Source organism: Apodemus sylvaticus, chromosome 9 (genome assembly GCF_947179515.1).
Source record: "Apodemus sylvaticus chromosome 9, mApoSyl1.1, whole genome shotgun sequence".
Lineage (NCBI taxonomy): Eukaryota > Metazoa > Chordata > Mammalia > Rodentia > Muridae > Apodemus > Apodemus sylvaticus.
In genome coordinates, this window is record NC_067480.1 from 58,761,061 (window position 1) to 58,778,489 (window position 17,429).

Sequence of the window (17,429 nt, forward strand, 5' to 3'; positions counted from 1 at the left end):
AATGTGTTAATTATTTATCTTGTTACCATGAGTTTTGGATGATGAAATTATTCACTCATTTATACTTAAATTCTTTTCTCTCTCTTTTAGGAATCTGATAAGATTTACTTTGCATTTCCTCTTGCAAATCATAGAAAAATCTACACTCACGCCTATTGTCAGAGCACCATGCTGGTAAGAAGATCTGCATATCTTATTTAAATCTGAAAGCTGTTGTTCATTCTCTTGAACGGTCTCATGGATCAGCTGTAGCGGTCACTTCGGAACATTTGTTTTGAACAGTGTTTTGATTGAGAGCTATTAAGCACCATTTATCTATAACTGATAATGTTCTCTCAACTTCTACTTGAGTCTTTAGCTCTGTCCTACCTCAGATTTACTGTCCTCAGGATGAGGAATTGAATCCTAAACATTTGTTAGGTTTTAAAGGATAAGTACAGTTGATGAAGCTGTCCTAATAGAGTTTTAGGAAATGGCCCCTGCTTTACTGCGTGATCCCATGCTGGAATGCAGGTACTTTCTGTGCTGGATACTCCATAGAACAGTAGAGTAGTGTATAGGCGTACACTGTCAAACAATGCCATTCCTTATGTTGTAGTTCATCTTTCATAATTTAATTCTTTATCTGTTACGTTTTTGTTATTTGAATTACTTGTGTGAGGCTGATCCTTGTCTCGTGTAAGTAGGCCTTTTGACATCCTGCCCAGGCTCTGGAGTAACTGAGATCACATGTATGCAGAAATCAGACCCAGTGTGTGACTTTACCAGTGGAACTTAACATCTGAAACAACACGTAGGGAACAGTTTTAAAGAGAAAGTGGTAGGTAGCTGCTGTAGTCATGATTCTAAAATATGCATTTTCATGTCATTACTAGCTTTTTATCTCTCAACCTAAAATTAGGGTAGGCAGTTAGTTGACTCTGAGAATGATGCTATTCTAGCATGTCCATTAATAATGCAGTGCTGAATCGCAAACTAGGTGGTGGGTTAGTTACTCTCAGAAGCAACCTATGGAGGAGTTTATTTTTGCTCATGGCAGGGAAGGTGAGGCAGTTCATGGAGCAAACCACACCGTTGGTGGGACCCCCTCACATCTCAGCAAATTGGGAAGCACAACTGGGAGCAGAACTGGGACTATAACCCTGGTGGCTTCCCCACAGCTAAGCCTTTGCTCCTAACGTCTCTACTTCTTCTCAAAATGGCATGTGTTTTTGTGCACATGTTTTGAAAACAAGTGTTCAAAAACATAAGCCTGTGGGGAGTGGTTCATGTTCAGACCATAGCAGGAGGTCAAGATGATATTGAGAAAAATGCTTGTCAAAATGCAGATCATGCTTTTGAATGACTAGGAGATTGTTTCTGTAATCTCTATGGATGTGTTGGCTTGAATTAGAATGGCCCCTGTAGACTCACATATTTGAGTACTTAGTTCCAAGTTGGTAGAACTGTTTGGGAAGGATTAGAAGGAATGGCTTTGTTGGAGGAGATATGTCATGGGGTAGACTTCAAGGCTGCACAGGCCCACACCATGTCCAGTTATGCTTTCTGCCTGGGCTTGTGGAGAGAGATGTGAGCTCGCAGTTACTCTCCAGCATCCTGCCTGCCTGCCTGTTGCCATGTTGGTCATGCTGTGGGGGTCATGGACTCTAACCCTCTGGAACCATGATCCCCCAATTAAATGTTTTCTTCCATAAGTTGCCTTGGTCACTTTTGTCACAGCAGTAGAAGAGTAAGTTAGTGAGTATTACCATAAAATAATATGCAGATTTAAAGTTTTGTTTTGTAATTTTTATTGTAATACTTTTAAGCCTATATAAAAGTAGGGAGAAATATGATAATGGATTAGTTTGTAACTAATACAGTTTAAACAATTACCAGCATTCTGCTATTCTCCTGTCATTTACTTAACTTCCAAGTGCTGTGGTTATGAGCTTATTTGAATAACCTTGCTAATTTGCAGCTCTGCCCTGTCCTCCTGCTTCATAATGTCTCATTATTGTTCTGAGAAACCAGAATCACACAACCGAGAAGCCTATAGTGAGAGGAAAGAAAAACTTAATTGTCAATGTCCAGTATTCTTAAAAAGGGTCTTTTATCTAAGCACCACAAAATTGGAGACTGATGTGTCATTTTCTTTAAGACCTTAACTTATTTGGCTTTAGAATGGACTTTATAAACACTGGTTGGATCAAAAAACTGGTGGATGTCTTCATTGTTTTGTTTGTGATTCCAAGCCAACTTGCATTGCTGTCTTGACAGTGTTCCACATCATTTTACGCTCTGGGGATTTCAATAACATCAGATCTTGGATATCACTTTTGCTTCTATAGAAATTGGAATAACCATCTCAGGTGGTGGTGCTTTTTAAAATGACCAAAGCTAAATGTAGGATGGTTTGTTTAAAAAAAACATTAGAGCAGTTCTTTCTGCAGCATCTAATTCTGTGCTGATGACGTAGTGGCTACCTTCAATCTCCAGCCCTTGCAATTGGGTTTCAGGCTAAAGACATTCCTGGTGATACAGAAGTTATGTCCTGGTAGTAAATGAAAATGTAGACAGTAAAGTAAAAAGCTGGGTGTAAGGTGACTTTTTAAATTGAAGGCATTCATACTTTGTTGTTTTTACCTTCCTGGCTATGAGTGTTTGTTTCTAAGAAGTCTATCTCTGGTTCATATTTACTTTTGTTAAAATGTATGTTACTATGTGTAAATAAAGTGTGGACATTATGAAACTGAAAGTTTGGGGGCAGCAGTTAGAACTACTCAGGTTTAGGCTCTACAAGTACTGAGGGCAGTCTCGTGCTGCTGCTGGAGGTTAGCTGCCCACCTAGGGCATCCAAGTTAGTAGTTGCTTTTGGCCTATCCTTGACCTGTGTGCCTTTTACAAGCATGTTTCTTAGTGCATGCTTCTTAATCACAGACTACTACTACGTTTTTCTTGATCTTAACCATCAGTGTTTCCATATATTTTTCTATGAATGTTATCATATATAACAGGAAAGTATTGGAAATGCTTGTTTTATATCATTGTTTTCTGTTATTAACCAACAGGATACAAATAGTTGGATATTTGGCTGCATAAACAGCACTTCCATGTGGTAAGTTTTTTTGAACCAAATTGTTCATTTTTCTTAACACAACAATGTTTAGAAATTAAACTTTCAGAATAGCTATATGCATATATATATACACATATATGTATATACATATATGCACACACATGCACACACACATATGCACATAAACACACAATATTTTTTTCTGTTTTGGTTTTTGAGATAAGGTCTCATTCTTTAGCCCAGACTGTTCTGGAACTTACTGTGTAGCTAGCTCTGGCTAGCCTGGAACTTACACTCTTGTTTGTATAAGCCTCCAAGTATTGAAATTACAGACATAAACCACAACAAATAGTTAGAAAAGCTTTATATGCTCATATGTCTATTATGCTACTGTTTCAGATTATAATTTTTATATTTTAAATTTTAATTGTGTGTGTATGTATTGTGCATGTACATATGCATTGTGAGTGTACATGTATGTGCATATATATGAATGCATACATGTGCTCTGTGTGTGTTTGCATGTGTGTGTGTGTGTGCGCGCATGAGTACACTTGCCATGCCATATGTGTGACGTTCTAAGGACAGCGGTTGGAGCTGGCCCTCTTTTATCCTGGGTCCAGGTTGTCAAGCTTGTGCCACAAGTGCTCTTTGCAACTGACTCATCTCACTGCTCCTGGCACTGTTTCTTAAATGAAAACAGGAGGAAATTTATACACTAGTAATTTTTTTAAACATTTAACTAATTGTTTGTTAAGAAAAACCAATAGTTTTTATTTTTCTTCACCAAGGGAACTCTGTGGACTTACGCATTAGACTTCATATTCATTGTAACTACAGCCTCTCATCTACAGGGCTGCAGATGCTATCTTTTTATTCTAAAGTTTATTTGCAAGTTATAATGCTTGAACATTTGTCCTCTGATTATATCTTCATATTTATTTCAAAGCCGGCAAGGGGTTGATTTGTCATGGAAAGCTGAACTGTTGCCAACAATTAAGGTAAACAATAGCTTTAGAATTTTATATTTCGGTAAAAAAAAAATCAGCCGATAGACATTTTGTACTGTGCTCTTTTAAAAAGTCTTAAAAGCATTATTTTTTTATAAATATATTTTGGGAGTATTTCCTTTAGAAATGCATTTGATGAGGAATAGCAAACAGCTGTGTTTTGTTTACTTTCAGAGATTAAAAACTGTAAGTTGACAACCTTCTGACTCTGTTACAGCATCATGCTGAAGGAGCCAGATAGATGTATGTCCTAAACTAAAAACTGGTTACTGTATTCTATTGAGAATTCATTTTTGGAGGAAGGACTCTGCAGTAGGGCAGTGAGTATTTCAACGAGACACTGTAACTTTCTAGATTATATCACATCATGGTTAAGCAATTGGGTAATAACTTGCGGCTAGTTCTGCAGAGTGGTAAATCATAGCACAGATTTATTTAGTAATTGTTAGTGATTTTCTTAAGTAACTCCACTAAGTTAGCATTTTTGTTGAGATTTATTTATTTATCTTGTGTATGTGAGTACACTGTTGCTCCCTTCAGATATACCAGAAGAAGGCATCATATCCCATTACAGATGGCTGTGAGCCATCATGTGGTTGCTGGGAATTGAACTCAGGACCTCTAGAAGAGCAGTCAGTGCTCTTAACCTCTGAGCCATCTATCTCTCCAGCCACACAAGTCTTTCTTAAAAAAGATTAATTTGTATATTCTCAAAATCTATTGTGGAAAACACATAATACATCTATAATTTGATGAAAAATATCTGTTCTAATTTTCAAATTATGTTTATTATAATTTGCAATCTCATCTAGGCTTTCTGGTTTCAGTCTTTAAGTAAATCAATACTTTAAAATTAAATGTATTTTCCAGTGAACTCAGACTTGAAACGGAAGATTTCTGGCTCCAATTGATACCAGTTGGGATGTTTTATTCTCACTAATACTAATTTCTTTATTGAGAGGCAGTACTGTGGATTAAATTCATGTCCTCTACATCACTAAGCCTGTCCTCAACCCTTGATTTGTCATCTTTGAGATGTGGGGAGTGACCTCACTAAGTATGAGTGCTGCCCTTGAATTCCCTTTATAGCACAAGTGGACTTTGAACATGTGATCCTCCTGCCTCAGTCTCCTGAATAGCTGGGATGTTAATTTGCATAAACAATTCACTCTGTTAGTCGTGCTAGCAGAAAGCAACTTTACAAGAAGAATGGTGTCAGAAGGAATGGTCACATCTACATAACTTGAATGTCTTGTTTGTCTTGTCTCCTTTGCTTTTGCTTTGTGTATGTTCCTTTGGAAACAAATATTATTTGGTTTGTAAAACAAATGTATAAGGAAAATCTGTCCTTGGGTCTTTCCTAATCTTCAGGCAAAAGCAAAACAGGAGTATTAGGATGAATCCTGACTGTAGGGTGGCACCTCATTCTCTTGAGGTACAATGATACATTTCCAACTTGGAAATTCTATCTATTTTATACTTTCAGAAGAAATAATGGTTAAAGACCGTATAAGATATTCTCCGCTCTGTATTTTAAATGTGTTTCTTAGCTGGATGTGGTGTACAGCTGTAATCCAGAGTTCAGGAAGCAGAGGCAGGGAAGATGAACGAAGCCTTTGAGGCCAGCGGGCTGTATAGTGAGAACTCCTCTCTGTATCTCGATAACTTTTCTCAAAAAACTAAATAAATTTTATAAGTAGATACTGTTTTTATATAAATCTACAAAGACTGCAAAATATGTTCTTAATTTAGGAATTAAATGTCTAGATATCAGGAAAGCAAGCTGTTCCAGCTGTCTGCTTTTAAATAGTGATTTCTGGAAGAGAGGATCACAATATTCTGCAATCTTAGTTGTTTTTTTTTTTTAAGTTTAAGGTAATATTAAACACAAACTTTTATTTTTATACTTAAAATTTCTATATAAAGTGTTAGTGATTCTCAAGCAGCACAGTTTTCTTTTAAACTGTACAAATGAAGTAATAAAGCAAAATCTGTGACTCACCCTAATATGCTACACAGTAAATTCAAAGATAGCCAAGGATACTTATTGGAGCCCATTTACAAAATTTAATAATAAATAACTAGCACAGGTAATCATCAAGGCAAAAAGGAAAAAACATTGTTGCTTGAGACTTAACAAAGATCTTAAATATTTAAACAGACTTAAATATTTAAAAGCCACCTCTAAGTTTTTACCCTGAATAAAAATGTTCAGAAGGCCTTAGGCTGACACCTTTTGATTAGTTACCCCATTTGTGACTAGCATATTCATAGAGATCACTGCTAAATCTAACTTTAATTTCCTTAATTAGGACACTGTAATGTATGCAAATTAGGCATCAGCTTCAAAGTAGCCCTTTCTCTACACCATATTTTTAAAGATAAAGAAACAGAATGAGATGATTAAGTGAAAATATTTTGCTTTGCATGTTAATGCCATCTAAACAAAGGTTATGCCATGAAAAGCATCACTCTGAGGCTCTCTGCTGACAGACAGCACTTTAATAATCGGTGGAGCATTCCAGGAGAGCACTACACTGTCCACAGGAGAGTGCTAAACTGTCCTTACTGAGAGCACATATTTTGTTGGAGCCGATTGCACGCAGACCACCACAGTTCTTCCTAATTGAGTTCTCTGTCATGCGCTCTACCTTTTGATAGACTTCAGCTGCCTATTGCTGTGATCTATGCGGCACCTTTAACATCTTTAGTTTCTGTGAAGACCTAGGAGTTTGCTGCTTAGCTGGGCTTCTGGCCAGGCTGAAGCCACTTTCTCAGTGTTGTGGCTTCTGCACCTCTGTCCTGCTTGTCAGAAACATTGATGTTTCTGAGGGAAAGTGAAGAGAACAAGTGTCTGTGGAAACGTGTTAATATTTACTTGTTACTCTTAACATATTTACTGCCCTCCTACATCTGCTTCCAGAAATAAAACTGGATTGAAAAGTGTCTTTGGAATCTTGGGAGTTACTGGAAAGGCTAGTGTCCTACCTGTCCATTACCCAATATGAACTATAAAATCTGGTTTTCATTTTTATGGAACCCATAGTGTTCACTTGGTGAAATTCATCATTAACGATGGTTCTTCGCCAGGTACTAAGTATTTCATTGGATGATGTTCATATATTAGCCAGCGACTCTTTGCTGCTTCTGCTAAGTCAGAATCCTTGGAGATTAAGTTGTAACTTTCTCATCACATTTAGCAACTCTTGAATGTTCTTTGAAATTTACTATCATAAATATAGGAAAAATACTATAATTCTCTCCATAATAGATAGCCAAATTACAAAAAGAATCACCACATTTGGAAATAATTAAATAAAATCTTAACTTTAATGTTAAGCATCATTTGTTTTATCTGAAAAGATAGTTCAAGCAATATTTTAGATGGTTTATATTTAATAGTAATTACTATAAATTTATGTTTTTGTAAAATTATTGACCTGGAAATGTAAATGTGAATATAAGTTTGATTTGTGTGTGGTTTTGTGGGAGTGTGGGTATATGTTGAAAGTTAAATCAGGGCCTCATGCATATCGAGTGGGTGCTTTAAGAGGTGATTTCTAAACCCACTGAGAAATAAGTTTTTGTAAGTTCTCTTTAACATGCATCAGAAACAAAAATGGCTGTGTCTTTACCCTTCCTTCCAGTATCTGACGCTAAGACTTCAAGACTATCCATCCTTGTCACATATTGTTGTCTATGTACCATCCGTCCACGGAAGCAAGGTAACAGATGCAGTAAAGTTTCTATTGGAATGCTTGGTGGATACTCATGTGAACATTCATTTTTTGATGATTTCAGCATAGGTACAGGCTTATCTACCATCCTGGCCAGTGTGGTGATCCTGATGTTAGGTCGTGACAGTGTCCATTCATCTTGAACTAAGCAGAACAGACACAGATCCTTTTGTTCCTAGTGAGAGCTGACTCCAGTTTGCCAGTCTTTCCAGATCTCGTACTTGCTAGGTACCATTTTATGTGGGAGTGTGGGTATATGTTGAAAGTTAAATTCAGGGCCTCATGCATATCAAGTGGGTGCTTTATAAGATATCAGATATTAGTAGGAGATATAGAAAAGACTCTGCCATTTGTCATCCTGTCATGTAAGGAGGGGAAAAGAGATAATGTGAATAAGAGTAATTAGAAAAGGCAGAATTTTGAATGCATAGAATACAGGTCAGAATGTAGCAAGTACATGAAGAGAACAAACACTAATTACATCAGACGGAGGAACTGAACATGGCTGTTTAGTGAGGGGATGGCAAAGTGGCCTTAAGGAATAGGACTTCTGTAGGAAAGAGTGGTACTCTGCATCAGTACTGTCAAGCGCCAAATTACTACCATGCATGGCTATTTAAATTCAAGTTAATTAAAATAAAACAAAATTCAAATTCCAGTTCCTTTGTACTACATACATTCTAGAGACTCAGTAGTACCATAGCTGCATGTAATCAGCAGTACTGTAATACAAATCAAAACAAAACAGGGACTGGGAAAGCATGGTGTGGGAAACAGTGAAGAAGGAAATGGTTTCGAGAGGATACATTTCAGATGTAGAGTATTGTGGGCAGAAATGGAGGGAAGCTGTAATATTGTGCAGTCTTTGACCGAAGCCCTGAACAGAAAGAAGGCAGAAGGAAGCTGTGGGCCTGCCACTGGAGGGGCAAGCACCCCTTCCAGAGCTTTGAGGGGCTTTTTTAGTGATGTGGAGTAGGAGTAAAGAGAGTCACGGGGAAGAAGGTACGCGGAGAGGGGGAGGCCTGGCTCTCTTCCCTAGTGTGAACCATTAGGACCAACCCACTTACCTTCTAGGGCCAGTCAAGCGTCCTTCCTTTCCCATGCTCCTCCAGCAGGCTTCTACTTAGTCACTTGATACTTTTGATGACTCTTTGAAGACTAGTCATACTACATTACATTTTAAATTATTTACTAATATCTTTATTGTTATCAACATACTGTAAACTCTGAGATTAATAAGCAGATATACTTTTCCCCCCAGTTTGTATCTAATCTGCAGTGAATGACACATTAAATAAAAAAACAAAACCCAAAGTGTTTTGAGTAACTTAATGAGATTTGTGACCAAAATAATTAGGAAATTTTAGAAGAAATCAGGGAAAGGATAAGTGGGCATTGTTGCCAGTTGTCTTGAAGGCTGACTCTCACAAGTATCTTTAATGGATTGCTTAGCTCAAGTGAGAGGTAATTCAGCATCTTCAATAATGAAAGCTCTCTTTAAGGGTTGTTCTGTCACGTAAGTTGGTTTCAGATAAATCTAACGTCTTTCCAAAACTTGAAAAGGCCTTTTCTGGTTATTCCAAGAAATCAGCAAGTCTTCCTGCAAATAGATAAACGCAGCAGACAGTACACAATACATCTGAATCCTCCTCAGAAAGTGGCATGGCCGCGCTGTTTCTCTCACTAGAATGATAACTTTGATCTTTGTTTTCTGCACATCTACACATAGCTCTTCATCAGTGAGCTGTGCACAAAGAGCAGATGCAACCGATAGCTTTATGATTTGGGAACCACAGTGTGGAATTAGCTACATCTTTTTCCATGATCAAACACAAACTACAAGCACAGAAACTGACTAGCTTTGGTTATGTAAAGAGACCTTTGTGTTCTGTCTTTCTTGGTTAGATTTCTTTCATTATGCCAAGCTATCAGCACAGTCTACATAAAAAAAAAAATCTAGTATTTATATATCTTTACACAGAATCATTGAAATTGTATTTTTTAAAACTTTCACTATCTCATGATTCACCCAAAAAACACTTTGTAAAAATATGAATAATCTTGTTCAGTAAGTGATTTCTTTTGTCTTAGGGTTTCATTGCTGCGAACAGACATCATGACCAAAGCAACTCTTATAAAGGACAGCAATTAGCGCTGGATTACAGGTTTAGAGCTTCGGTCCATAAGGTGGGAGCATGGCAACATCCAGGCAGATGTGGAGCTGGAGGAGCTGAGAGTTCCAACTCTTGTTCTGAAGGCAGCTAGGAGGAGAGTCTTAAAGTCCACACCCACAGTGGCATACTTCCCAACAAGACCACATCTCTAGTAGTGCCACTCCCTGGGACAAGCATCTTCACACCACCACAGTAGTCTTTGAACAGTATTTTCTGTAATGGAAGTGCTGCTTCTTTGCCTTGAGAGAAGGAATGAAAGCAAAGGACTTAGCATGGTGATGCTCCTTTCTGTGCACCACACAGCACAAGTTTAACAGCAACTCATGCACCTGGTCTTCAGTTTAGTAACTAGAGAGTCCGTCTGAGGACAAGGGAATAACACAGCTGAGATAGCCCAGGAAGAGTCGTCATGGAAGCTTAGGGTAGACAGTCCTTTCTTTTCATTTTCTGTAATAACTGGCTTATCTGCAGTAATCTCCTACAAATAGCATTAGCTATAGATGAGTTAGATGACTAGCTACAAATGCTTTTATAGCCTGATTAAACTACAGATACTTAAAAGATACAGGATTTAATTTTAAAACAATAAATATAATTTTCTTTTGACTAGGAAAGTACTCAGAGACATGTTGTCTAAACTCTTAATCTTAAATTGCCTTTGTGTCTCAGGGCTTTGATCTAGCCTTTAATACCCTTCCTCTGAAAACACCTGGTGTTATGATTAAGCTTTGCAATGAATTTGTTATAAAAATGACCTTTAGATAGTATTTTGATTAATTAATGGCTTATCAAGTCTTCTTGACATAGCACCTTCTTGAGAAATTCTTGCCAGAGTTACAGAAGGTCAGTTTCACAAACCTTGCCAAAGCGGAGGTTTATTTTCCACACAAACCTCAAGAGTTTTCTAAACTAAATTCTACATTTTCTAACGAGTCAAATGTCTTATATCTCAGTTTGTTGTAGACTGTGAATTCTTTAAGAAAGAAGCAAGATCCATACAGCTTCCTGTAACTCACCTTTTTTCCTTTGGTAAGTATTTTGTGTTTGAAGCTTAAGCACAGCTTTTAGCAGTGCCGATTGACTTTGCCAGTCATAGAATACTAAATGTTAGCATGTCCCAAGTAGAGTACTTAGGAAACAGCGTGGTCAGGTTCAGTGGGTTGGTGGTCAGCGTCTAAGGTTAGACAGGCCTTGTCTCAGTTTATTTTCTCTTGCTGTGATAAGACACCATGACCAAGGCAACTTAGAAAAGAGAGACCATAACTAGAGAACATAGTGGCAAAGCAAAGCACGGAGGCTGGAGAGTTACCCACATGGGATCCCAGAGCAGGAGGCAGGGACAGACTGGAAAGCACAGCAAGGCCACACCTCTTAATCCTTCCCAAAGGCTTCCTTCCGCTAGGGACAAATTACTCAAGCACATGGGCCTGTGGGGGCCATTTTCATTATAAGCCACCTCTGTATTTTCCCATATTTATATAAGATGCAGGAACCAAGTGCTTATTTTCTTATGTAATACTGGTCCATTTTAGAGTTTTTTCACAGAACAAGCTTTGATTTTTATTATTAAAATAAACCTCACTTATTTCTCATCCTGATTCTGTGCTTGTGCCTTCAACACTGTCGTGGTAATTTTCTGTTCATCAGTAAGATATCTCACTAGATTCTGTCATGGACACACAGCATATCTAAATTGTTGCTGTCTAATGAAGGTTTCTCAACTATATGTTAATAGATTATTTTCATGAATGGGAGTTTTGCCTGCATGTATTTTTCATGTACCATGTGTGTACAGTACCTGTAGATGCCAGAAAAGGGTAACAGATCCCCTGGAACTGGACTTACAGATGGTATGAACCACAGTGTGGTTTTTGAGAATTGGTTGAACTCAGGTCTTCTGGAAGAGCAGCCAGTACTCTTCACCACTGAGCCATCTCTCCATTACATGTTCTCCCAAGTTAAATGTTCTTATAAACTTTATTTTGAAAGAATTTTAGACTTATAGAAATGATACAAAAGAGTGCAGACTTCCTTTATAACCTTGTCTGGGCATGTGTACACGAGTGTAGGTACCTGCTGAGGCTGAAGGTGTTGGATTCCCCCGGAAGTGGAATTAGCTGTGGACTACCTGATATGGGTGCTGGGAATCAACCTCAGGTTCTTAACCACTGAACCTTCCAGCTCCAGAATACAGTTTTGAATCTGAATTAGCACTGGTACGATTTTGTATAATCTCAACAGGCTTTGCTTACCGCCAGTCTTGTCGCTGGTCTTCCTCCAGGTGGCTCAGTGGGTTTAGCTGGTGTCTCCTGTAACACGTCAGCTCCCCCATCAGTTTTCTTGGCCGTTGTCACCTTGAAACATTTCAGTTACTTGCAGAAAATCCCTCAGTTTGGATTTGTTTAATGCTGTCACATGTTCACATTGAGCTGATGTATTTTTGCCAAGGATACCCAGAATTCCTGTGTCAGGAAGTATGATGCTAATAAATCTAATTGTTTGTGGTGTTAACTTTGATCTTTGTTAATTAAAGTGTACATCAAAGATTTCTCTACTATGTAATTACTGGTTTTTATTTTTTACCATTACGAATATCTTGTAGGAAATAATTTGAAAAAATGTGCACTTATTAATTTTAGCATGCAATACGTCAACTATCTTTTAGCTAATAATTACTATTGCAGTCTCCATTATTGAAATCCTGTCTGAGATAGAGTTGCCTTGGCCTCCTTATTCAAGACTGTTTGGACTAGTGAAAAAAGATATATGTATGGCTGAGGCCTAGCTCAACAGTGGATTGATTGCTTAGCATGGATATTTTATTCATGGTGTTAAAATAATAGTGGTATGTACTGTCTTGCTTAACTTGTTCTAGCTTTGGTTTTTAGGGTCTTGTTTAGCTTGGTTCCTGTACCCTTTAGTATGGTGCATGTGTGTGCACACACATATATACATACACACACACACACACACACACACACGTATCCTTTTCATGAAAAATATCAGTGTTGCTTGTAATAGGAAATTTCCTTTAAGGTTTTTTTCCCCTATCCCACCGTGGATCGATGTTTTGGGGTACAAAATGCTTAGGAAGATACCGTAGTAACAACTCTGAATTACCTGTATCATTTAAAAGTAATATGCTTTAGGAACCAAATCTTCCTAAAGTTGGAAATAAGTACTTGACTTTTTAAAATCACCTTCAGTATAACTGAAAGTCATACATACTGTTGTATTTAGCAGTTACTGCCTATATAGCAGCGGTAAAAACTTGTTAACTTGTGTTTTGGACCATCTGTCTCCCTTGCAGCTCAGGTGGCTTCAGTCTCAGCTTGCGCTGGCCTTAAGCTTGTCACCCTCTGCTCATACACCACCACAGCAAATTTTAAAACTTTTTCTCTTAATTTCACAACTCTGTCGGTATTTTTAAATGTTATTTAAGCAATTAGCACATTTTTGGAGATTCTCTGGTATTATAAATAACACAGTGCTTTTAATTCAACAGGATTGTCTTCCAGAAAGGTGATACTAAATACAAATGGACTATACTACAATATAGAGCTGCTGAACTTTGGACAGGTAATCCTCATGAGTAAACCAGGAAGACTTCATCTGCATTTTCTATTTCATTAAACAAAGAAACTTTGTTTTTTGTTTGTTTGTTTGTTTTGCTTTTTGTATTTGTCCCCCTTTATCAGATATACCAAGCTTTTAAAGTCAACGTGGTCAGCAAGTGCACTGGAAGCAAAGGTAAGGGCATAGTGCTCCCATCTGATCAGCACGTTTGCTCTGGAGTTTGCTATTTCGTGTCTTTTATTTCACACATTTTATATGGAGTACAACTAAATATATAATCATGGGAAAATATTTCTATTTTCAAGAGATTTAATATAGGCTCTTTCTTAATAGTAAACCGTTTTTATATGTTTAAAAGTACTATATATTTTGAGGTAGGTGAGCTGGCCAGCAGACAAAGGCCTGATTTCAATCCCCAGAACCCACATAAAGGTAGAAGTAAATGACTCCATAGTCTCTCTGACCTCCGCCTGACCATGTGTACTTATACACAGTCATCATACACAAACATAATATTAATCATAAATGATAAGTGTTAAACTGTAGCTCTTTATGTCTTATTATAGTAGCAACTCAGGTTTAGTTGTTTAATTTTCTTTTAGTTTCTTAGTACTACTCAAATACCTTAATATCTTCTGGGAGTGTGATGTTCAATAATCTTTTATCATGTGCTGTGATGTACACTGATCTTTTTGTAAACTGGGCAGTTTATATGTAGTAGTCTTATAGCCTGTGTACAAGTTAGGGTAACACATGGATGCTTCTCTCTTTTATGTCTTAACAGAAGAAATAACTAGTATCTATAAACTTCATATTCCCTGGTCTTATGAAGATTCACTAACCATTGCACAGTAAGCATATAAAAAAATTTGCTTTAAACTTTGGTGTTCTAAAATAGAATCTGTGCTTAGATTAAGTCATATGCATTATTAAAGTTCCTATTAGTAAAATGTATTCACCCTTTAGTATCATGCCCATTATTTAAGCTATATAGCATTCTATTTATACAATATAGCGCTTGAATCCTGTTTGAAAAATGACCATCTTTCCTTTACCTCCACCATTGCCCATGTGCTCCTGGGACTACCAAATAGCTGTGGTATGAACACAAGTGTCCACTTGGGACAATGCATCTGTCTGTCTCCTTCCTCTGCATTAGTTCATTCTATCGTGTTAAGGATCACCTTGGGCATGGCTGTTTACCGTCACTTTATATCTGAGGATTAATATTCCAATAATCTCTTCAGGGTTCCATCTTCCACAGACATTTCTCTGAAGCTTCATGTTGCTCAGCCAGAAAATGACAGCTATGTGGCACTGTTAAAAATGTACACATCGTCAGACTGTCAGTATGAGGTAAGACTCGTTTGCATAATTCTATGATTTACTTATAGACAAGTAAAAGTTTTTTTCTATTAGCTGCAGATATATTATCATATGGAAGCCCATAAGTATGAGAAATTCACATGTTAAATATGTCCCACTTCCTTTCTTTACCATACCATTTAGTATTTCTGTAGATAGACCGAGCATATGAGCATCTTATAGAATAAGTGGATACTGCAACTTACTCTAAATTTTAAGGCCAGAATCAAGAATTTTTCATAAGTTGAAGAGCTTCATTTAATTAGCTGCCAAGGCCTCACTACAGCAGTTGACATGGTGCACACTAGTTAGTACTAGTGCCGCGTTAGTTTAAGGATCTCGCCTTTAAAGATCTGTTTAAAGATCTGTTTGCTTTTCAGTGGTGACATTATAATACTCTAGTATATGTGAAATATCTTATTCCTGGTTAGCAGCCCTAAGTATTTGGATTGTGTAATAGGACTAACTTCCCTAGGGTAAACTAGGAGATACCAGATTAATGGGACCTATGCCTCTGACCTGGTCTCAGGTGCACCTGTGTAATGAATTAGTTTGTGTTTCATGGAACTTATGGATGATAGTTTGCCATCTGTTTCTGACAGTGACAGCACTGCAGGTCTACTGGGTTTTTCAGTTTGAAAGTTTGTACTTCCAATATTAGAGTGATAAGAACTGTATTGTCTTATCGATTTCTGTGTATTTGAGGCAACCCAGGCCTGTCTAGTAAGTTCTAGGCCAGCTAGGGCTACACAGTGAAAGCCTATCTTTAAAAAAAAAAAAAAAAAAAAAAAAGTTCTCAGTTTGGCTTCAAATACAGCATGCTCACCAAATGTCCATGTTTTTTGAAAGTCAATATCACATATTTTAAAGAAGTCTGTATTTTAGCAAGACATAGCCATGTTGTATATAATTGTTACAACTTTCTTAAGAAAGTTCTCCTTTTTCTAGCTTTCTTAATATATAATATATATTAAAGATGACATTCATAAATATACTATGATTTATATTATTTTAACCAACATGATCTCTTCCTGACATACTGTGGATAATGAGTAGTAAAGATTCACTACCCACATACCATAACATTCATCCAGGGGCTGAGGAAGAAGTGTACTGGAAAACATATAGAATGGCAAACTGTACTTTAGACAATTAAAATGATGGTTGAGGACATTCTGGAAGATCTTAATTGTTAAAAAGTATGCAGAAGTACTCAATAAAATGTAAAATGAGTTTAGGAAAAATAATCTCCTTTTTTTTAACAATTATTTTATACTAGGTGACAATTAAGACTTCCTTTCCACAAATACTTGGACAGGTAAGACAAATGTAATGCAGGTTGGTTGATTATTTATTGCTTTGTGATTTGGAAGGGATTTTAATCTTTTTTAGTAAATTAGCAATTTTTTAAGTAGAACTACATAATTAGTCATTATTATTAGAATTTATAGAATTGTGTAATATTAAGACAGAAATTAATGCAACAAAAATTTTTATTGCTGCTTTGAGTTTTTGATCTTTGTGTTTTGTGGCTCAGACATAATTAATACAGATAATTTTGTATTTGGTCATGATTATAATTCAACTATTATAATGAAACATTTTGTATGCATTATCTCATTTGAACAACCTGTGAGCATTAGATATTTAGATTTTGTTTTGTTTTTCGATTCAGGGTTCCTCTGTGTAACCCTGGCTGTCTAGACTTACTTTGTGGATGAGGCTGGCCTCAGACTCAGAGAGATCCTCCTGCCTCTGCCTCCAAAGTGCTGGGATTAGAGGTATGCACCACTGGGCCTGGCTGAGAATTAGATTTAATTATTGTAAAATTTGTGAACATAATAAAACTCAGTTAATGTCTAAGTATGTTGTATAAATCATGAAGAAACAGGTAAATTTTAGTGTTGTAAAGTGGCATCAATAAATACTTAAAGATTTATAAAGAGTTAAGGAACCAATTAAAATTATTTCTTTGTAATACAAAATAATTCCTGCTCTTGGGCTTTTAAAGTTTGCAAAGGACTTGTACCTTGCATAGCTTAGAGTAAAGGTGGACACCTCTTATCCATATCCCTGTGGTCCATATGTCAGATCAATGATAAGACAATTCAAGCTACCTTGGTGTACAATAATCAAAGACAATTATATCAAAAGAGGACAAAGTAATACTTATATCCAGATATAGAAATCTTTCTGAAAAGCAAAATTGTATTAGTGTCATTGGATCAAAGGTCTGTACTTTTCAAGTTGTCAAAGAATTTGGGTTAATTAAGTCCAAAATTATAAAAACAAACAAACAAAAAAAACACATGGTCTTTCTTCATTTTTAATTACTTAGCTTGTAGATCCTAGGGGGATGGATTCATGTGTATAACATATCTAAGTCATTGTTGATCCTGGGTAAATGAATTCAAGTGTATAATAACATATCTAACTCATTGTAGGTCGTAGGGGAATGAACTCAAGTTTATAATGTATCTAACTCATTTGATACATGTGTATTTTTAGA

At 36.7% G+C, this 17,429-nt stretch overlaps 1 protein-coding gene across 1 annotated transcript in view; it reads left to right on the forward strand.

Annotated features, from left to right (window-relative positions):
- Positions 1-17,429, forward strand: part of Pgap1 (post-GPI attachment to proteins inositol deacylase 1) — a 65,848-nt gene that overhangs the window by 25,479 nt on the left and 22,940 nt on the right. The window contains exons 10-19 of the mRNA XM_052192936.1: positions 91-174; positions 3,051-3,097; positions 4,008-4,059; positions 7,716-7,793; positions 10,933-11,008; positions 13,485-13,558; positions 13,678-13,729; positions 14,340-14,406; positions 14,803-14,911; positions 16,200-16,238. Coding sequence (XP_052048896.1) covers positions 91-174; positions 3,051-3,097; positions 4,008-4,059; positions 7,716-7,793; positions 10,933-11,008; positions 13,485-13,558; positions 13,678-13,729; positions 14,340-14,406; positions 14,803-14,911; positions 16,200-16,238 — 678 coding nt within the window. The remainder of the gene's footprint in view (positions 1-90; positions 175-3,050; positions 3,098-4,007; positions 4,060-7,715; positions 7,794-10,932; positions 11,009-13,484; positions 13,559-13,677; positions 13,730-14,339; positions 14,407-14,802; positions 14,912-16,199; positions 16,239-17,429) is intronic.